Source organism: Neltuma alba, unplaced genomic scaffold (genome assembly GCF_004799145.2).
Source record: "Neltuma alba isolate B1F8T4 unplaced genomic scaffold, ASM479914v2 tig00012323_pilon, whole genome shotgun sequence".
Lineage (NCBI taxonomy): Eukaryota > Viridiplantae > Streptophyta > Magnoliopsida > Fabales > Fabaceae > Neltuma > Neltuma alba.
Window position 1 is genome coordinate 19,123 of NW_021636834.1, and position 23,116 is coordinate 42,238.

Below are 23,116 nucleotides of genomic sequence, written 5' to 3' on the forward strand. Positions count from 1 at the left end.
AAACTCAATCCTAATTGGTTTGTTGCTTATTAATTAGTCATTAGAGTAATTTCTTACAATTGGACCTCTTCCTGGGCTTTTAAGTGGAGCCCAATCCTACATCAGCAAGGGGTGACCCAGTTGACTTTGCCCTTTTTCTAAATGGCTGTACCCAAAACTAAAAGTCCATTAAAAACTAATAAGATCCTTTCCCATTTAATTCTTTATAAAAAATTTCTCACTTTTTATCAGGCATATAATTTTCCCTTTCATTGGGCTGGCTCATCATCCCTGCCAAAACAAAATTCACGAACAATATATTATTTTTAAAATATTGTTCGTAATTGGAAAAAACACAATAACTCTACAATATCGTTTACTTTAAATTAACCATTAATATAAAGTATAAAAGTTGGAAAAAAATATTAAAAATATTAAAAAAAACCAACTCAAAATTCTGGCAAAAACCAAAAAAAAAAAGAAGAAGAAGAAGAAGAAGAAGGAACCAACTCAAAATAGCGTTGAGGTTGAATGACAAGGGTAATCCTGCTAGGTTCTTCTAAAGAATTATATGATAGGCGCAATTTGAAAAATAATTTTACTAAACTATTGTAAGAATATAAAAACTAAAAACAATCAGTTTTCACCCAGCTCATCGTTCGGTTGGGAGACATAAAAGGAGTGGGCTCAACCAAGACAGGGGATTAGATTCGGGCATGTTCTGGGCTCTACCAGGAGGATGGAAGTTTTTTTCTTTTTGCCAGAAGAAGAATTCTTTCATTCAAAGTAAACAAGATTACAATCACCAATCAAAAAGAAACCAGCCAACAAGGACACCAAACTTCAATCCCAAAACTGCAAATAAAATCACTAAAATACTAGAAGACGAGAAAACACACCAAAATAAATTCACACATCTCCTTAAGAATAAGACTGTATGGTTCTGCCCTGTAATCCATGATAAAGGGGCAAATGGGTGGTTGTCCTGTGACTTGTTCAAAATTGAGCCCAACCTTCTATGAACCAATGCTGCATATTCATTAGCAGCTTTAAGAGTCCCTCTCAAATGGAGAGGGAAAGAAGAACATTGAAAGTTATAGACAACCTTCAGGTTAACATGGACTTTACTAGGGCTATAACAACACATTCTTATCCATAAGGAGAGGTTTATTACAAAAGCCAAAACATAAATCCTGTTGATTAGCAATTGTTGCAAAAGTATCAAGATAGCAGAGGAATCCTCTCCTCCTGATAGAACCCATCTTAAATCCTCTTTCATCCTCTGGACAGTCATTGTGTAGGTTTCAAACAGCCTTCCATCCCAAATAAAGCAAGCCAATATTAAAATTGCAGCAAGTTCAAGCTCAAGAAATCCACCATCAAAGTCAAACCAGAGACTCTATTATACCACCTATAATCCGCCACTTCAATGCAATAAAACCAGCACAAATATTCGATCAATCTCGCAAAAATAATCTCCAAGAAATCATACCATGTTGACTCTAAGGATTGGTTAAACATAGCATAACTCCGTATCTGATTGCTCATATCCTCCTCCAAAGTCCACTGCCCTTGGTGACTGGCATTTGTGAAATCCAAAAATTGAAAATCGAACATAGGACCAAGGTTCAGCAACCATACGGTCAGGGAGTTTTCCTTTAGGATCCATTCTGATTGCTCATCTACTACAGGACCAAGAGGATGGAGGTTGGTTTCAAGAAAAAATTATGAAATTACCTTGCATTTAGTTGAAAATAATACTAGTATAATTTTTCATATAATTCACACTCAATTTATTTTAATATAATTTTCGTTTTACGTGGTTTTTCAGGAAGATTAAAATAATTATTAAATAATTTTTATTATAATAAACTAAAAAATCCGATGATATTTCACTAAAAATACTCCTGTCTTGAACACAATCTTTGAGATTGATAAACGGTAAAGTAGTAAAGCGAAAATAATTAATGCTTTCACGAAATTATAAAAGCCACAGATACTTTCAAAATTCGCAGAAATTTCAAAGTGAGATATTTTAAACGGATGAAGGATGACGCGTCTATGGATACTCCATGGGAGAAGCATAATACCATCAAACAAATAGAAATATGAAAGTTTTATTTTTGAGGTTAATTATGAACATCCACGTGACATTCCTCCCGTTTAATTTAACAGCAAAAAGAGGATTTGACTTGGAACTGAGTTCACAATTTAACGTAAAATGGAACGAAAAACCCAAACCTGGAAACCTAACCCACCGGAATAGCTATCCACGTTCCTCTCATCTCCCGTTTTATTTTACCACGTCCATCCACACCTTCCTCTCTCTTTTTGCATCTCTTTTCCTGAAATTAGAATCCCTCTTCCTAATTATGACGTCTACTTCCCTTTTTTTTTCTTAATATATCATATTTTGCTCTTTGACCCTTTCCAACGGCGTGCATCTGCGCCCCATGTTTTCATCATCCACCGTCATTCCTTATTTTTATTCATGCATTTTAAATTAATGACATCATCAATCGTTAAATTTTATATCCATAATCAATACGCCGTTAAGCTTTTTTTTTTTTTTGCTTGATGCAACCGTTAAACTTATATTACTAGTCTATTTCTAATCGACATGGATTTTAATTTAATTGTTTTTTGAATAATGAAGCCCAATGCGGCAAAACAAGAGGTGTAAAAAAGGACTAAAATACATGAGGAATTGACATCGAACGTAACCACTCGCTTTCCCCGCGCGCCCCTTGCCTCGCCAACATAAATTAAATCCCTCTGCCTGCTGCTGCACGTCATTCCAACGGCTTCTCCCTCAAATTTCTCCCCTCTTACAGAACAAGTCGTTTTCTCCACTCCGTGATCTCTCTTCACAATCCGCCATGTCTTGCTTCAAGAGCAAATACCAGGGTATGAGATTAATACGATTCCTTCATTTCATGTCTTCCTTTCATTGTTATAGGATCGATGCCTTTGTCATGTTGTTTACATCTTTCTGTACCTGTCCTGCATCGCGTTCTAATCTGCAGACTGCTTGTGCAAATTGCAGATGAGCTCATCGCAAATGCGGCTTACATTGGCACCCCAGGAAAGGGGATTCTGGCTGCCGATGAGTCCACCGGCACAATTGGGAAGCGTTTGGCCAGCATCAATGTTGAGAATGTCGAATCCAACAGGCGCGCTCTTCGTGAACTCCTCTTCACCGCCCCTGGTGTACTCGAGTGCCTCAGCGGTGTCATCTTGTTCGAGGAAACCCTCTACCAAAAGACAGCCTCAGGTATGTGCTTGCCGTATCTTTATATATGTTATTGGGGGTTTGGGAGATCCTCTTGGTAAACATTCTTAATTGATTCGTGCAGGAAAACCTTTCGTCGATGTGCTGAAGGAAGGAGGCGTCCTTCCTGGCATCAAGGTGGACAAAGGCACTGTTGAACTTGCAGGTACTAATGGTGAAACAACCACTCAGGGTCTGGATGACATGGGTCAGCGCTGCAAAAAGTACTACGAAGCCGGTGCTCGCTTTGCCAAATGGCGCGCCGTCCTCAAAATTGGCCCCAACGAGCCCTCTCCGCTGGCCATCCATGAAAATGCCTATGGCTTGGCACGCTATGCGGTCATATGCCAGGAGAACGGTCTGGTCCCCATTGTAGAGCCCGAGATCCTTGTGGATGGACCCCATGACATCCACAAGTGTGCTGATGTCACCGAGCGCGTCCTCGCTGCTTGCTACAAGGCCTTGAATGATCATCATGTGCTGCTCGAAGGCACCCTGTTGAAGCCAAACATGGTGACCCCCGGATCGGATTCCCCAAGGGTTGCCCCTGAGGTGATTGCTGAGCACACTGTTAGAGCTTTGCTGCGAACTGTTCCTGCTGCCGTCCCCGCCGTGGTTTTCTTGTCCGGCGGGCAGAGTGAGGAGGAGGCCACCGTCAACCTCAATGCCATGAACAAGCTCAAGGGGAAGAAGCCGTGGTCTCTGTCGTTCTCTTACGGAAGGGCGCTTCAGCAGAGCACTATCAAGGCATGGGCTGGCAAAGAGGAGAACGTTTCCAAGGCCCAGGCTGCTTTGTTGGTGAGGTGTAAGGCTAACTCAGAAGCAACTCTGGGAACTTACAAAGGTGATGCCACACTCGGTGAGGGTGCCTCAGAGTCGCTCCATGTCAAGGATTACAAATATTAAGCGGTGTGAGGTTATGATTTGCACTTGTTTTTGGAGTAATTATTTCTTTCGGCATCAGGGCTTCGATGTCGTGTAGGATGATTTAAAACAAAATGATAATAATCTGAGAATAATAGCTTCAGCTGTATCGACTTCGATATCTTACCCTTTTTCAGTTTCCTTTTGGATCTCCCTTTGATTAGAGAGTGATGCTGCTATATTTTTGTACAACTGAAATCTGAATCAGATGGACTCATGTCGTTGAATGCAGATTATTGAACTTAATTGGCTCTTTTAGCTTACGCCCTCAATACCATCATATTCCATTTCCATAAATTTTTGAGCAGGGCAAAGAGGCCCATGATCAAATTTCTCAGAAATCATAAGGAAAATTTAGTAGAAGATCATTTTTGGGAGGAAAAAAAAAAAAGGCACCGATGTTTTAACTCGAGCAGAACTTGTACAATTATGATTATCTGCTTTTTATTTGTTCTCTGTCAGGCTTCACTGGGCAAAATACTACTCTTAATTCTATCGACGTGACCTCGTGGGGGATTGAACTGTCTAACTAAATCCGAGCCGTGTCATATGCTACTCAATCTCCCAGGTCTTTCGCGTATTATATGTCATGATTTCCATCATTTTGTAATTAGAAATTACATTCCAACTCTATTTCTCTATTTAAATTAAATTATACTGTTGTACAAAGGCTAGTAAGTAAGTCAGTTTAAGCCATACTAATTCTAGCATAGATTGCGTAGTGTCCAGATAAAAAACTAACAAGCTTTTACAACTTCGACCGGTGATTTGAAAAGTTTTGACACAAACCTCAAATCCTGTTGTAGGAAAGTTCTTTTAGCCCCCTGCGGTCAGGGCCCCTTGACTATCCTAAAAACTTGATCCACAACAGTTTTTGGGCCGAATTTACTGTTTTCTCCACTTGCGTCAATTTTAATCATATACCCAAGGGGGCCCCATTATTTTCATAAGAGGGCGGAATGAGAAATAAATCAAAATGTGACACCAACCCAATGGAGGTTATGTGCTCATCCTTTTCATTCAATACTCATGATATCTTTTATTATTATCTATCTTCAGAATATTTCCAGAAGGCTAAGAGATACTGCCCCGATGGGAGATGGGTATTAATGGGCCACATTTTGGGCAGCCAATGGCAAAATCTCATCCCATGTACCATTTGATGTGAGCGGCTCTGCTTCACTGACCGGCAGAATCCAGAAAATTTGAACCTGATTGGTGAATGCGATAAGAACTGACGATTACCTTTTTACGACCAACATATATATAATATAGAGAGGGTTGGAAGAGAGTGAATTCCTCCATCTGGCATCAGGGTAAGTGAGAAATTATTGGTATTATGGTACAGTTTCTTTTATATTTAAGGGTAGAAAGTGGTTCAGTAAGAAGTCACGTCAGCAAGATCGGGGGGGAAAGCGCGTTCTCCTCTAGAATTTCACTTTTATCTATTCCTGTCATGAGGCCCTTCCATTATAGTAGTAAAAGTAATTTGGTATGGTTTGACCGCTAATTTTACTTAACTCCCCTGTCGGCGTCGGGACAAGCAAGCTGGGCGAAGAAGAAGAACAAAAAAGCTGAATCCACACAAACAAAGCTGTGCTGATATTGACTGCCATGTCTCCCCAAACACACTGTGATGGACACTTTTTGCAGGAAACTTCTTTACTCTTTCCTAAGTACGGACACTGCTCGTCCACCGCCCTCTATCACTTACTTGTGTAAGCAGAACAGTACGTTACTTGAGGTACCACCACCAGCCTTATTACGCAACGCAACCCCAAGATGAGACTTCACACGAACCCCCTCTGATCTCCATCCTCTTATTACGCTTCATCACTCTCTCTCTCTCAATCATTCATTCCTCATTACTCTCTCATGCCCACCAAGTGGACTACTTTCGACATTCATTAATACTCTCGTTTGCGGGCATCGCCTTTTCATTTGAGGCCTATACGGATAGGGTTTCGACTTTGAGAGATGTTTTCCTTTTAGAAGAAAAATCACCTTCTTTCATTACTTGGTTAGAGAAATTAAACTCTGATCTCTCCCAAGACTAATGTAGAACCGTAAGAGTTAAAAGAGTTTGAGACATCTTTCTGTAATGAGCTGCCTCATGGGATCGTGATTAATGTTGTTCGTGTGTCCTTTTTTTTTTTTCCCTTTACATCAAAATTAAATAAACGTAGTCGTTTGTCAAACTACTTATGTTTCATATATACACATGCGCGCGCATATATGTACGATATAGCCAGAAGCTAAGCAATCCTCAACAAAAGTCCGCGAAAGACGTGAGGCAGGAATGCGGCATGGACCAAAATTTTTGGTGGGGTGATGTAGGTCAATGGTCAGCAAGAGGACCACAATAAGTTAATGACTCATCAGTATACTGCATCACCGAAGAATTCTCCTTCTGCAAAGTTACCGTACGCTGAATGATATTAAATGATCCTGATTACTGTCAGTTTTTACACACACAAAAATGTACTTCGCTTGATCGATGTTGCTGTTCTGCGCTTAAAATCAATTAATGCACCTATACTACTCCTACTTACTATATCTGTATGTCTTAGAATTTACAAATTAACTTTCTGCTCATCGCAATGGCCAGGGCATTCGCAACATAACTCATCGGGTTCGACTCAATTTGTAATGAAGGGCATTATGAAATGAAATGATTAGGTTTCACGCCTTAGGTTCCGAACGTTCCTGGTTAGACTAAGCACAATTTGAGTGAGAGAGGGAGGGAGGGAGGGAGGCATCCATCTACAGATACATTATGTATGTGCATTTATAAACACTACGTTGCTGCTTACTTGCAAGAAATTATTTGGTAGAATCGTGCTAAAAAAGTCGAGTGCTAAGCTCACATATCCCATGCGGAAACCCTTTTGCAGAAGTATTAACTTCTCCCGTCCCGTACTTTGTTCTTCGAGACGGATTTTTTTTGAAATATAATTTTTTATGGCAGCTGTTCAATTGCACTCGATCATCAACTTTGTACACGATGTACCTGAGTTAAACACAAGCTCAACCCAGGAAAGCAAGGAATCGATACATAAAAACCTCAACTTAGAAAGTCTTATATTTCAGACTCTCTGATATTAAGCTAATATTTTTCCCCTTTTCTTTCCCCCAAAAAAAAAAAACTTCTTGATATTTGTTTTATTGGACAAACTATCAAGAATAACAGCCGAAGAAAAGTCTATACTTCATTAATCAGAAATAGGAAGAACTCCATATATATGTGGCACACAATGTATTTTCATAAGAAAAATATCACTTTAGATAATTTGGTTCTTGAATTACAGTCTTCCTATTACCGAGTTAATATATATACAAGGCATAGAAGTGATGCAGAATTACACAGTTCATTTTCATTCAGTACACAGGCACAGGCTGCCGACACGCACAGTTCACTTATCTCAACTTTACACGGAAGGAAGAAAATAGCCTAACTAATATAGACATTATTGATGGTGCAAGTAACACGAAATTAATGCGACTCCATTCGCAAGCCTAAAACAAAACGGTAAATACGGGTTGAAAGAAACTCACCTGAACTGGGGTCACATTTGAACATATTCAAGTGAACTGTGCCACTTCGTCTCCCTCATAAAAACGTACAACGGCTGAACAGCTGAACTCGTTATTTTGTCCTAAATGCCCACAAATATAATGAGCTGGATGGACCGCCTACTCGGCTATTTTTAATCAATCTATATGTAAACCCTCAGTTGGCTCTTGCGGTACCTATCAGGAAAAAAGTGTCAAATTAATCTTCGTGTGGCTGCAAGGACTCAACCATCTTTCACTCACTGGTTTTGATTTCCTTTGTTAATCTTCAAGCCGTAGTTTTCCCACAAATTTTCTGATCCTTCAGTGCTGATAAAGAAGGGAAAACAGTTAACGTCCGCCGCAACCGCATTGGAATTTGAAGGCGACGAGCCATTATTTGTTTGTAGCCTCTCATTGTCGTGCCGTTGATCGTTAACGTCGATATCACAATACGGAGTAGTTCCTTGGTTATACAAGGATGGCTGGTCATTGACGTTGTTGTCGAAGTAAAAACAGCTTCTAGACTTTTCCTTGCGCTTCTTGATTCCTTCCTTGGTATTTGTAAAGCTGTTTATGCTTTCCCACTTGTGTTTGCACATCAAAGCAGTCCTTTCGTAGCCAAAGCAAGCCATTTTGTTGGCTATTTCCTCCCACATAACCTCTTCCGAGCACCCACTTTGCTGAAACCCAGACTCCATCTCCGCCCTCAACTCTAGGAGCCTTGTTGTCTCACTTTTTGGCCAGTTGTCAACACCTCTATTGCTACCGTTGAGGATTTCACTTCCCTCTTCGTTCTGGTTTTCCCTAGGATTCTGAATTTCATTAGCCACAATTAGGGCCTGCTCAACCGGAGATTGAGCTTTTACCTCTCTTCCCGTTAGTTTCTGCAAGGCGTCCATTAGAGCAGCATCCCTTGCTTCAATCCATGCTCTCTCTTTAGCACGAAACTTGTGCTCCATTTCCAACCTCGCTGCCTCTTGTCTTCTCCATTCTTCCTCTCTTGAAATCCTCTCCTTCTCCTTCTGTTCAAGCGTCTTCACTAGCCTATCCATCCACGCCTCTTGCTTCTCAATCAGCTTCTTCATCTGTGAGTCAATGAACTCTTTTATTTTTGCCTTCCATCTGCTTCCACTACTCCTCTTCCTCCCCTTCTCCGTCGAATCATTTTCCATACTGCAAAGATTGTTGTCCTCCGATGATGACGTGCCGAAATCTGTTGAGTTTGTGAGGCTGAGGCTATCACAAGTCTTGTGGTTGTGAGACTGAAACATGTCTTGATTTGTTTGGGAGGGTGTCTGAAAGCGAATTCCGCTGCTGCCATAATTGGTTTCTTGCACTGAGGTCGAGTTGCTGTTTCCTCCATACAAAGCTTCAAGTTGACGGAAGAACCTGTAATGCTTCCCATCCTGTCTCCTTGCCTTACCTTCCTTTGTCTTCTTGTAATATTTGTACAAGTTCTCGAATTTTTCCCTGCATTTCTTCCCACTCCTTTGGTAGCCATATTCTTCCGACATGATCCTGATCATCATCAACAGAAGGAAAAACAAATTGGTAATGGAAGGAAAACACCAATAGCCTAATCGTAGGAAGTTATTAGAACCCTAGTTAGAGGGTTGGGCGAAAAATCCCTACGACGCAGGCCCATGTGACGATGTTCTCAGGGAATTAATTAATTAATTAATAATTATGTAATGCCATGCACTGACGTTTCTAACGTTCGTTCTCGGTACCTAGTTATAGCAAATACAACCAAGCATATATGACCATTCAACTTGCTATAGAAATAAGATTTTGAAGCAAGAGCCTTGTGGTTGATGTCATTTCAGACGATACAAAATAAGAAAAAGGGTCCATAGAGGTATCTAAGAGGTCAATCAATTCTAGATCAGTGAGAGACTGAAAACTTAAGAAAAATGGAAAAACTTGCACTTAAAGGAGGGGTACAAATTTTCAAAATGGAAAACGAGTCAGTGGTAGTACCGTACTAGTCTTCATATATCAACTTATTAGTGCTTCAAGTACCACCCAAGCAACAATCACAAATTGAGTAGAGAAACGAAACCTGGGTATCCCACTGAAGCCAGTGTTGTCATTTTCCAGCGGAAAACAGTTGACAAAACTGTACACCCGCAAGCCATCCCAGTTTCCAGAAATCACAGCCCACGATTAAATTAACAGAAAGGCAGTCATCTTGATACAGCTAGAAATCAATTGTCACGGAGTTGCAGTGTGTGTGTTTGTGTGTGTGTATTTACTGGTATTTAATTTTGTCGGTTCTCTTGAATTACTCGTTTGCAACTCAAATTAACAAGCTGGACAAGAAAAATAGTGATTTTAAAATATTCAAGCTTCAGAAATTTAAAACAGAAGAAGCGAGTAGAAGAATTGGAGATGAAGATAGAAGAATTAGGAAGAAGAAATTAAGTACCTAGAGACTTCGTCCCATAAGGGGCCTTTCTGATTGGCTTCTTTGAATTTAGGGTCGAGACGAGATCTGATCTCAAGAAGAGTGAGTGTTTCCTGCCTGGGCCATCTTCCCGTGGAGGCATCCCCGGCGAGGCAGCCAGGGGTCTCAGCCTCTAAGCCACTGAGTGGAGGGGTGAAAGCGCTGGCGGTGGTAGCCGGAGTGGCTACAGTAATATTGTTTGTGGGTGGAGCAGCGGCAGGAGGTGAATCGGAGGCAAAGTCGTGGAGGGCACGAGGCATTACATCGGCGACATGGCGACCGAACATCATCATGTCGTAGTGCTGATGGTGGGTGGGCGTGAGGTTCCGGTGAGCCTGGAAGAGCTCCGCCGTGGGCTGCGGAGGCAGGGAGGAGAAATGTGTAGCAGTCGACCTGGGACCTCCATTCATGAGCTGCCTGAGATCCGCCATGCCATATTGCTGGGGATGATGATGATTGTTGTGGTGATCTTCCATTTCCATGAGATTCTGGGGAAGCTGAGAAGAGGAAGCTCAGGTGGGAGTGAGGTCTTAGGAGAAGAAGACAGTAAGAAAGAGTGAAGGAGGAGGAGGGGGAAGAAGCGGCAGACTCGGATCGTGTCGTCCACGAAAAAGCTCAAATTTTAAGCGAAGGACAATGGTCCCATGTCTGTGCGCAAGTGTGTATGCCTATTGCGTATGTTATATCAAATATGCCTCTCTCTCTCTCTCTCTCTCTCTCTCTCGCGTATTGGCATTAAGATTATATTATTAAGCCTTCGCTTTCGCTTTTTCAGCGAAGAATGGTGCTTATTATTACGCCTTTGTTCATTATGGATGGGTTGGGCTTGGTGCGTCTATATGAAACTTCGGTTTTTCTTTGTTTAACAAATATACATTTTTGGAACTTAAAGTTATTCTCGCATGGTATTATTTTTGTCCATACACAGTAGAATTTAAACAGATGACAAAATACAGATCTTTTTATGCTTCTAGGATTATAGAATACTGACTAGTGAAGAAATATGATACTCCTCCGGTCCTAAATGTAAGACCCTTATACTAGTGTGTATAAGGGTCTTACATTTAGGACCGGAGGAGTATATAATTTTATAACTATAAAAGTCCCCCAGTACCAATGTGCGTGGATTTTATTTTTTAATTAAAAGTAGTCTCAAAATATAGCAACCCATTGAAAAATAATACTACCCCTTGTTCTTGATATAAAAGTTATTTGAGAATTGGATTTGATCCTTAATATTACACATTAATTCACTTTATTTTTTAAGTTTACAATTCATTCTTCAAGGCATTCCCATTAATTACACATGTCAGGAGGTCCATCTACAAATAATTATGATTAAAAAATAAATATTTTAGAAAAATTGGCTCGTATCTTTTATAAATAATTAATATAACTAATTTTCTTAATATATGTAAATTAGTTAAATAACTTTTATATTAAAGATTTGATGCGGTACTTGCATAGATAAAGAGTAAACGAACAGTCACGACTAATTTTATTGATATCGATTGAAATATTCTTCAATAAGTAGAATATATAATGCTATTATATTTTAGTTTCATTTTACTTTAAAAATTTTGTTCTGCACTAGATGAGAATTAGATAGGGCGCGCTCTTTATATATATATATATATATGAAGTGCTGACACGATTGAATGGATGGTTTGCGGTTTATGAGTAATTTGATGTGCTGTACTTTTTGAATATGTAAATTTTAGTATAAATACAGCTGGTTGATGAGATGAACTTCACAAATTACACAATTACTCCCAAAATGAGAAATTTTGGAAAAAATATTCTTTTTTTTTTGTGAACGAAAAAATATATTATTTATACACATCAAGGTCACACACTCACACTATGTTTGGTGTGTGGAACACACAATTCAAAGGAGCGAAAGAGCAAGTAATTTTCCCGCATTTATTAAACGATAATAAAGTGACTTTTGTACAAAGTACTTAGGACTTTTTTGTTTATGAAGGGAAGCTTTTTAATTCTTAATTTTATTTTCGTTTTTCTTTTTATCTCGTAGCTAGCAAATAGACATAAATAATACTCCAATTTGAAATCTTACTAAGACAGTAAGAATAGTGAGTAAAAGCGACTACAATGCTAATGATAATGATAAATACGAAGTGAAACACCGGTAGTAGTTAGGTTTAAATTAACCCGTCTGAGACTGTATAAGAAATTAAAGTAAGGAAGCACAAGGGAAACGAGGAAAGCCGGTTGTTTAATATTAGGAGGGGTTGGAGGCTGCAAATGAGGGATCGACGCGTGGATAATAGCAGAGAGGTCGAATGCGAGACAGCAGAATTTTGTCTTGCTGACGCGTGTATAGTGCTTGGACGCCACCTTTTTGACTTTTGGTAATTATTCTCTACAACACCGTCGTCCTGCCCCCATCTTACAATTATTACTCAATTACTAAATATTTGACACTAAATTACTGCCATTTTTTGGTTCTGAATAATTAATTATCGTTGATGGGCGAAGTAATGATTTTAATACAGGTTAAATCTATCAATTAATTGAATCCATAATTCCAGAATAATTAGGCTGAATGATTTCCGGCTTTTGAGACTTCCCCCCTACGTGAAGCCTTTTGAGAATTGTCCTCAGAGTTATCTGAATTGTTTTCCTCATATAAAAATATACCTCGTAATAGGAAAAATAAGTTGTATTACTTCCAATTCATCAATATTTCTCTCCCTTGGAATTTTCACATCATATATATAACGGCGATCAGATTTTCAATTATAGAATGAACTGTTTATTTATTTAAATTACAACCTATTATATTCTGAATTTGCTCTCCCATTCTGTTTAGCTATTGAAATAAATTGTTCGTGTAATTGAAGAAACCATATATTTATTCTGAGCAGTCAAAAAGTTATACTGCTTCGATGAAGATAAATTTATAGCGAATTTTCAAAATCCTTTATTAACTTTTTAAATAAAGTGTCCTAAATTAATGAAATGCAAGGCTTCCAATATATTGCATCAGAAGAACTGGTTACGTTTATCATACCTCGTAAATAATATTACGTGTTATTGATTTTATATTATAGTGTATTGAGTTATCCAAAATAAAAGAGAGAATCATATAGCCTTTTTATAGGAGAAAGACGATCATGTCCTCAATCTCAAATATAAGTGCTGAACTCTCACAACAAAACATTGAAAGGGGTACATGACATGGATTTCAAAAGAAAAAGGCGCATATAAAACATTCGAGGGCAATGGATTTATTTCTGACAGTTAAACCACCGGCTAATGCATTTTTTATGCTATAAGTTATTAAAAAATTGTATTTTTAACTTGTTACGTAAAATCGTTGGACGAAAACAATCTAACAAAAAACCATGTGTGACCGTTTTGAATCAAACGATTGTATGATATTTTTTTAGAAGAATAGTGTTATGACAGGAAAAAGGAAAAACCATGTGGTGTTTAGCCTGAGTGAGCACATCAGGACATGAAGTCATGGAGCCAGTGTTTTTCCCCCCAACAATGAAACATGAATGTGCAAATTCACCTAAGTGTACAGTAAGCGTGCTCCAAAATAAGGGCTTCCTTCATTTACTGAGAGGAAGAAGAAAAGAACAAAGAGGGCCTCATAACCTGTCAGGGTTTTTGACCAACGTAGTTTAATTTGTGCTAATTGGAAGGGGGGGGGGGAATGGTCAGGAAAGGTATTATAAGCATGCAAATTTATATACCCGCCACAATACGTTGACGAGTTATTAATATATAGATCCAAACCTTAGAAGCAAATCCCAAACGGAAAACATTTTCATTTTCTCACATTTCACCCTGAAATCATTGTTCCCCCGGTCCTTTTTTCAAGAAGTTTTTGTGTGCGTGTAATTTATACAATAGTTAACGTATGTTTCCAAAAATACCCCCCTAAAAATTCTTTCAATTAATGAAAAATATAGGATGAGAGAGAAAAGAATTTAATTAATAAAAGGTACTTATGACCAATGATAAAGGGTGATTTTAGTAAAAGGGCCACGGGCCTTCAATTTCTATTGAAAATGTGTATATTTAGGACTTAATAGTGTATTGAACATGCCTTCAATATAGGGATAACTATACTCAATTAAAAAAATGGTATTTATAAAGGTACAAGGTAAATTTGAAAACATCAACTATTTTTTTATGTGAAATAAATAAATTTGCTTTATAAAAAGCAAGAGAGAGAGAGAGTCGGATTGGATGAGTCTTAAACTTTGCCACTATTTATTTATTTATTTTTTTGGTTCAACCATTGATTATAATTTCGCTATCTTATTAAGTGACAGTTTTTAGTTATATGGAAATTAAATAGGCTTTGTCGGGGCTTAATCTCAGAACGTTGAGAATGTGAATGCCAATTAACAATGTTTTTTTCGCTTAAGTGACTCCCTTTTAGGCCCGGGTGTTAATAGGGCATTTGATATTCCTCTTCCCTTTCTTAGTCACACTTCAAGCATTTTAATCATTAACAAATTCAATGCAGGACAGGGGAGAATATTAGCTCTTTTCCAAGTGCACCGTCCACCACGGAACACCTTGCAAGTACTGTATATATTCAATATATTCTGAGAGTTGTTTACCTAAAAAGAAATATTCTCAAGCCGATGTTCAAGTTTTGCGTGCGCCTCTCTCACATGATTTAGTCCTCGGTCTTCGATTTTCTTATTTTGGATCTTTTGTAAAGCACGCAAAGTCACTGTGACAAAAGAGTAAACAGAAGGGGGGAAAAATAAAAAAAAGAGAAGAATTTACATGATTCTATCACTGTTATTTTGAAATTTACAGAAATTTCATAACAGAAGCTATACACAGAAACCCGAAAAGAGCATGAAAAAATTAAGGTCACAATAATAAGGTAAGAATATGGTGGATTGTGAATAGTATTCAATATTTTTTTTTTTAATCCTTTTGATGTCGTGGTTTGAGTACTGTTTTGGTTTGCTGTTTAAACTATCACCCATACATACATAGACCCGTATAAGGACCCATTATTTGAAATTGCAGCGAACTAGCAGTATTCATGCACAGGTGCGTGTCCTATATGGTGTATATACGTGAATATTAAAGTGTGGGGAGATTCTGTAAATATTTTTATCAGGGATAATCCCCATGCATGTTAATTGTTCTTCTGATCCTTACTTTAACAGCTAGTAGTATTATTAAACTAATTTGATTAGATTAATAGAGATAGTTAATTTATTATAATATTACTTAGATAATATTAACTTTGGTCCTAATTATAAGACTTCATTTATAGACTATAAACGAGGTCTTATAATTAAAATCGAACGTAGTATATTTTTTTTTCTTCATATGTGCCCTAATAAAAGATGCGTTTGGCAATTTGAAAAAAATAATAAATATAAAAAATAAGTTTTATATTTAGAATAAAATCAACTTTTTAATTATATTTTACAATATAAAGATTGGAGAAGTAAAAGATTTTTTCTTTTTCAAGTCTATCTAACTATATGCTTGCACAGAGCCGTCCGAGTGAATTCGCTGAGCCCCGCACCTCATGTGTGCAGTCAGACATATATCAATTATTATTTGGTTCGGAGCTAAATTAAACCAATCCGGCACAAAAAAATGGGTTGGTAAATAATACTAATCCAAGAATTTATAATATAAGACTTAATTTCCAGACAGATTTTTTTTTAAAAAAAAATTATGCATCGGTTTAAGTAGATCCATTTGATGCCAAATAAGAAATAATTAAACCAAAATTTCATCAACCGAGAAAAAAAAAATTGTTTTCACTAATTCGCCTCTTTTTAAAGTGCTAAACCAGTGCACCTCACTCCCTCCGGGCTAAAACACCGCTAAAAAAAAATAAAAGGAAAAAATAAATCTCATATAGATCCACGAATCACGACCCTGCATGCGCGCCATTGGATCAGCAGCTTGGAGTCTTCGTGCAAATCACGACTGAAGGACTACGAGTTCATTTAAAAAAAAAAAAACTATGACGCCGTGTCCGTTGGAACCCATGTTTCATAAATTACTACTCCTCTTGTTCTATTTATAAGGCAGAGAGAAGATATTTTTTGGTTCTATTTATAGGGTACTGAAATAAATTTTTTGTATAGATGTATAATTTTACCCTTCATTTATTATTGTGTTGACTTTGTTTAAATGAGGTATAATGCATATTAAATAGAGATAAAGTAGGAAAGTTGTTGAATTTTAAATGAGAGTTCATAAAATTTAAGATTTTTTTAATCTGTGTGAACTACATCAAAAATAATTTATAAATAGGACTAGAAGAATATTTTTTAATTTATCTTGTTGGGTACAATTCCATCTCGATGCATACGCATTCGTTTTCATGCCATAGAGGCTGAGTGTGCACATCAATTACTTTACACGTTACTCATTTATTCTTATTTATAAATCATTTTTAACATATTTTATACATACCAAGAAAAATCTTGAACTTTATTAACTATCATTTAAAATTCAACAACTTTTTAATTTTGTTTCTATTTAACATACACTATGCCTCAAATAAACAAAGTCAGCATAATAATAAATTAAAGGTAAAATTATACATTCATACAAAAAAATTTTCTCAATATCCTATAAATAAGACCAAAAAATGTTTCTTTTTTTTTTCTGTTTTATAAATAGCACTAGAGGAGTATATATGTAGATTCAACCTTAGGTGAGAGAGAGAGAGAATAATTCAGTAAATGCGGCACTTTCATGGTGTTAAAAGGCTGTTTACTGTGCATAGTGACTAAAGAAAAGCCATGGCCCTCCTCTTTAGCAGTATTTTATTGTGCGGGGTTTGGAGATTTGCATGATGTAATTGAAGGACCTGCCCTTATCTCCCCACAATTTTCACCGTGTTAGTTGAGGCGTTATTATTTAACTTTCTATTATAGTAGTAGTAATTGTTATCGCTGCTGGCTATTAACTCCAACAAATAGATTAATAAACGAATCTTTGTTGAGAATAACAAATCTGCACAGACATGTCAAGCGGTTAACAGTCAAGACACAGTGCATTTTATTTTTAATTCACAGAGACCGCCTAGCTTTTCTAACTGCCTTCGGCATCTATACTCGTCAATTCGCCGCAAGGTCATCATTCATGTATATATGGTGGTAACTCAAAAAATATGGACATGTCACATTCTGGAAGAACATTATCTGACATCACAATAGGTCAAGCAATAGGGTATCGGAATTGAAACAAGGATTTTATATTAATTACTGACGTGAGTAGCAATACGATTTTTTTTTTCCTTGAACAAAAAGCACCAATGCATGAGTGAATTGATGTTGAAAGGAGGGCGTGGGTTATGGCACATTTTGAATAATCTATAAAGGGGCGATGACGCGTGCGTGATTGTAAGATGAGAAGAAGAAATTATATTAAAGAAATGAGTGGAGATGAAATAACGATTATTTGATTTGGATAAATCATAAATATAGGAATGAGGAAGGCGGGATTGAAGCAAGGAGAATGAGGGGGAGGATAGAGTGAAAGGGAAGGAAAGGGGAGGGGTGGGGCCATGTGCGTGTCGGCTAGCTGGGAACTGATAAAATGAACAGAACAACAAAGGCCACGTGATGGCACGCAGGTGATGCCGACCTCTGTTCATCATGTACAACCCCCTCTCCCTCTCCCTCTCCCTCCCTCTCCACGCTTGGTACCATCACCATATTACCCCCCTCCCTCCCTTGCATTCAATTCCCCCAGTACTTTACTTCCCCCTTCCTCCCCACTTATTTATTACTAATTTCTTATTCCTTCATCCCCCAATACCAAACCCAACAACCCAGCAAACCATAGCCATCAGGAGAATGTAAGTGTACAAGCCTAGCTCTCTCTAACTCCAATAATGATTACTCGTAATCAACTCGTTTCAGTTCACCGCGCCCCCCAAACCCCCCCCCCCAAAAAAAAAGAGGGAAAAGAAAGAAAAGAACTTGCCGCTTCCCGCACGGTTTTACGGGGCTAACATTTCGACATGTATCGTGATGTTCATGTCCAAGAAAAAAGTCAGCAGGAATATCTCAGTCCTCCCCCCTCTGTGCATCTGATGGGGACAGGTCAGAACTCCAGGACTGATAGCTTGCTTTTGAAGCAGCAGAACGTTCTGCCCATGCATACGCGTTCAAAACTTACCCCAATTATTCACTCATTTTACGCTCCCCCCCCCCCCCGGTATTTTATATATATAAAAACAGAAATCCGCTCCTCTCTTTTTGCCATTTTCATTTTCATACAATTTCCGAAACCCAATTATGTGCACGAGTGGGCTTGCCCATGAAGCTCGCCGATCAGGTGTGCGCAGGGCGATGACGTGGCCAACAGGGAGTGAATGATTGGGTGACGGAGCGCTGAGGGGGGACGCCGGGCCCGAGGCTGCTGTCGGGCAGAGAGACGGGAGGGTGGGCCCCGACGCCCGTCCTTTCCTGACGGTCTCGCTGCGGACGCACCAGATTCAATTGATGGATCCCAAGTTGACATTTCACAGACGCTAAAATGCATCCCTCCCTCCCTCTTGCTTCTCAACTTTCAAGCATCGGATATCATCTGACCCCATGCAAAGGCCGATCTCAGAGAAGACTGGGCCCCGCTATCATGACATCAAAGTCAATTCCCTTTTCTTCTCCTGCTTTATTAGCACCGCGCTGCACAGCCCATTTAAGAAAAATACACACATAACCTGTTCTGAAGTTGCAGAGAGCATAAATTGCACCATTCATTCATTCGATCCACAGATTAGATATTTTATAACGATCAGCATCATGAGTTTAATTTCGTATCATAATCACGAATTAAACATGATGGAATGAGGATGCGGATGGGCCGTGTGTTGGTGTAACAGGCCAGAATGTTGACTTTAGGGAGGAGACGGGGGCGGAGTGTGATGAGGTGGTGGGGAAAGGGAGGGCACGGAGATGCAAAGACGAGTGACAGGGACGAGATGTGTCGAGGCGGTATTGGGGGGCGGATGATTAGGTGGGGTCACATGGAGGGAGAAGGGCAGAAAGGTCCAGAGGGAGAGCAATCCCGAATTCAAAATTGCCACTTACGGATAGTTGGCACTAGGAGGGAGGATGATGATTCAAGGAGATACGACGGGGGGGGCCCGGCGCCTCCGCCATGATGGCTTTGCATGAAAATGAAACCCCTCCTTGTTGTGTGTAGGCTAGGGCTACCTACCTAGTCGGGGCAACATTCAAAGCACCATATCACATCAAACCACATGACAAGCCTACTTTCGTTTGTTGCGAGCGAGTGTGTGACATGAAAAGCAGAAAAAGGAAAAAAAAAATAGCAAAAAAAGGGGGAAGAATCAAGGAGGGATTTGATTGATGGCCGCGAAACATACATGTCCGGGGCAGTGGGGGAATTAAGGCGGGAAGTGGTAGTCAGATGAAGGGGATTTGGGTTTGAAAATGTGATTATAGCCTGGGAGAGAGAAAGGAATGAGTTGGCAGGCTTAATTAAAAAGGAGATGAAAAGAATGATGAGAGGTGAGAAAGTGAGGAGGAGGAAAGGGAGGCATTGATGTAATTAAAGGAGTGGCTTTTAGGAGCAGCCAAAAAAGCGTCTTTGCGTTTCAATCATCACATCGCATCCAAATGCTCACAGGTGTCTCGCATATACTACAGCCCACGTCCTTCTCCTCCATCTCCACTCCCTCCGCCCCGTATCCTATCTGCGTAGACGTGATTGCCGCGTCTGCCATAAAGCGCACCGTTTGCTTCCCGCACCCCCCCAGTATGCCCAGCCCTCCCTACTGACAACTCTCCAGTTACCTTCATTCCGATATGAAACAACAACAGCCACTAGCAAATACTACTATAAAACCGACAAACATCGGAATTGCGTCACACGTACCTGAGTGTTTTTCATTGTCTAATACAAGCCAGGAGCGGTTCTTGGGCCACCCGGCCTGTCACTTTCGCCTTTTGAAAATCCCCAAACTCCCATCACTCTGCTTTTTTCTTTCTTTCCCCAACGACGTCACTTTGCTGCTGCTCCATCATCCACTCCGGGCCATTCTGTTCAATTTTCAGTCATCACTCATCATTAGTGTTAATAATATTTATTGTTTTCTCAAAAAATTAATAATACCAAGCTTTTTCTATTTTCCAAGAAATTAAATTAGTCGTCTTGCTGGTTGAAAAAAAAAAAAAAATTAAATTCCTCGTCAAGATAACAAGATTCAACATTTTGCCGTGAGTACCATTCCAAATTAAACCACTCCCTCGTTTATAGCGTTACAGCCTCAACTCTCCAGACACGCACAATTTACCTTCCTATGGCGAACACATACAACTTTCAGCTTTCCCTCGGTAAATAAGCCCAAACCCATATGGGCCAACCTGTTAAGAAAAACCCAACTCCAATGCTGTTATTGCATCTCCTGGGGCAAGCTGTTAAGTACGCCCGAACAAATATGGGCCCACGTTCCCGTCCCTGGTGCTGTTCCCAGACTGTCCAGTACAGTAACTAATTATTTTGTATTAAATTGATTCGTCTTTATAGCTCGATTAATCTATAATTATTTCAACCAACTAGAGTGATACATCTATTTTATTTTTTTATTCTTCACTCTTGACATATATTTAAATATCTAGTTAAATAATATTTTATTACTTGCTTTGAGTTCTAACAGTACAAAACAGGATTGGAATATTTATTTTGGCCTTAAATATAAAAATTCAATCTCTTCTATGTTTCCCTTCTTCTTCTTTTTTTTCCCCCGCGGGCACAAAGACAAAACTTTTCTGACATTGAAGATCATATTATCTTCCTCGTGATACTGAAGGCACAAGGCAAACCTTTCCCAATTAAGTTGTTGCGTGCATATGATTAGCGGTTGGAGTTCGAAATCACGAGCACGTGTTTATTAAGGGATGATGGCTCCTGTCACTTGCAACAACTTCAGTGGGTCCAAACTATTAGCTAGATTACTGGATAACATGTACGCTGTCTTAATAATACTTAATTGTAGATTATTAAAATGAAGGGGCAGTTTAAAGAAAAATCAATGCATGCTTTTTATAAATGAATTATTTACCTAAATTGTTTAATAGTAAATGCGAAGTCGTTAAGTAATCACAATATTTAGAAGTAGAAGAAATGGTTTATAGGTGTAAAGTTGATAGTTGATGTAGAATGGTGGGGATAAAATGGAGCGGAGGGGCAAATCCTAGGCGAGAAAAATGAGCACGTAAGTGAAAAATTCAAAGAGAATGATAAGGGGAGAGGAAGAAGTTGAAAGAGAGAAAAGTTGAAGGGAAAATTGCACTGAGGTCTCATAATAGACAAAATATTGCAAAAAGATTCCTCAAAATCTGATAATTGCTCTAGAGTCCTAAAGGAACTTGACTGCAATAATAAAAAAGTAAAAAAGACCTTGTTGCCCCTAATAATAAAAAAAGTGCTAAAAAAACAGTTATCAACATAGGCCGCAATAGTTGTTAATACTGCTCATTCACTTCTCAATTTATCTGCAGATATGAGTTTGGAAAATATGATTTAGGGTTACATAATGACAAGTCATATTGACATATCCCATGGACTAATACTTTTTGATGATAATGTGATATAATATCATTATTAAAAATCAATTATCACTTATAATGTGAAGAGTTAATTAATGAGAATTGATTTCACAATTTCATATAAGTGATAACTGACTTTTTTAATAACAATATCACATGACATTATCAACAAAAAGTATTAGTTCATATGATATATTAATATTACTTGTCACTGTGTAACTTGAAATATTTCAAACATGTACTATTCGATAAATTGACAAGTAAAACAGCAATCGACAACTCTTTTTCTAACACTTTTTTATTACTAGGGGCAAGAAGGTCTGTTTTATTTTTCTATTATTACAGTCAAGTTTCTTTGAGACTCCAAAACAATTATTAGATTTTTAGGAATTTTTTTAACAATATTTTATCTACCGTGGGACTCCAGTGCAATTTTGCCAAAGTTGAACGAGGTAGCTGGCGTGGTGGGCAAAAAATAACAGCGGAGGGAAACAGTAATTAACAAAGATGCTACGAAGCATACGCGGTAGCGGCACACCGCTGTGCAGCACAGCCTGATAATGCCCCCGTATAATTACGGCCTTACCTACTAACTCCATTCATATTCCCTTTTCCAGTAGTAAATATATACAGAGGCACAGATTCATGGCCAGACAGATCATTGACAGCCACAACCCTAAATTAATTAGGGCAGCGTTATCCATTGGTAATTAATCTAGGTGTGCAAGTAGCAGGCTTGCTTAATTTGAAGCTTGAACTAAATTTCAAAACCTTGTCCTGCAATCTGCCCACCACGTCTCTGTCAAGGCCAAACCACCATTGGTGGGGTTCTCCTGTCTCTCCTCACGCAGACTACTTCCTAATCTCTCGTATTTCTAAGACATTCCGTTCATCGCTCTAGTCGACCACGCCACTTTAATTCATTCGCATTACTTTCTTGCACTAAATTCCACTTCGACGGCCCCCTTTGATTTACAAGTCTCTGTGCAAATATTTTATCATCATTCGAAAACCGCGTGATCTCTTGTTATGCTAAACCCGAAGGTTTCTTGCTCATTCTGATAAGGATGTAATCAAATTTCTCTCCCATCAAAACTCTCTTCTCGCACCTTATCTCGTCTTGTTAAGTTTCGGTTTTTTGTACCACACGCTTCCTTTGGAAATAAAAAATTATCTAGGATACGTAAGAGTGGGGAAATGATGAAAGGACAGGACCTGACAGGATTCAATGCGAGCATGAGCTAGCGGCATGGATTCCAGCGGCCGGTTCGCGATTGATTCAATGAAATTAAAAAAAACAAAGCATAAAGAATATGAACAAGTAAAATTAAGAAAAAAGAACGAGTAAAATTTACACGGGAAAGGCAGTCCACAGTGGATTTG

The 23,116-nt window shown here is 38.6% G+C and overlaps 2 protein-coding genes across 4 annotated transcripts in view; one reads left to right on the plus strand and one right to left on the minus strand.

The window, feature by feature from the left end:
- Window positions 1–2,813: 2,813 nt before the first annotated feature.
- Window positions 2,814–4,346, plus strand: LOC114726033 (fructose-bisphosphate aldolase 6, cytosolic-like). Of its 2 annotated transcripts, XM_028912607.1 has the most exons (3): window positions 2,814–2,886; window positions 3,026–3,253; window positions 3,336–4,346. In XM_028912607.1, the coding sequence occupies exons 1-3, from the start codon at window positions 2,859–2,861 to the stop codon at window positions 4,154–4,156; spliced, it is 1,077 nt and encodes a 358-aa protein (XP_028768440.1). In that variant the 5' UTR covers window positions 2,814–2,858; the 3' UTR covers window positions 4,157–4,346. The 2 variants fall into 2 exon arrangements, with proteins under 2 accessions (XP_028768440.1, XP_028768439.1); XM_028912606.1 differs by lacking the exon at window positions 2,814–2,886 and having other exon boundaries at window positions 2,897–3,253.
- A 3,088-nt stretch (window positions 4,347–7,434) lies between these two features.
- The window catches only part of LOC114726035 (trihelix transcription factor PTL-like), a 31,094-nt gene continuing 15,412 nt past the window's right edge, over window positions 7,435–23,116 (minus strand). The window contains exons 3-5 of one of the 2 annotated variants that reach the window (XM_028912610.1): window positions 20,505–20,514; window positions 10,158–10,654; window positions 7,435–9,247 (exon numbers count right to left, since the gene is read on the minus strand). In XM_028912610.1, the coding sequence (XP_028768443.1) occupies window positions 7,987–9,247; window positions 10,158–10,651 (1,755 nt within the window). In that variant the 5' untranslated portion in view covers window positions 10,652–10,654; window positions 20,505–20,514 and the 3' untranslated portion in view covers window positions 7,435–7,986. Of the gene's footprint in view, window positions 9,248–10,157; window positions 10,824–20,504; window positions 20,515–23,116 lie in introns of those variants that run through there. The other variant, XM_028912609.1, reaches the window with a different exon arrangement.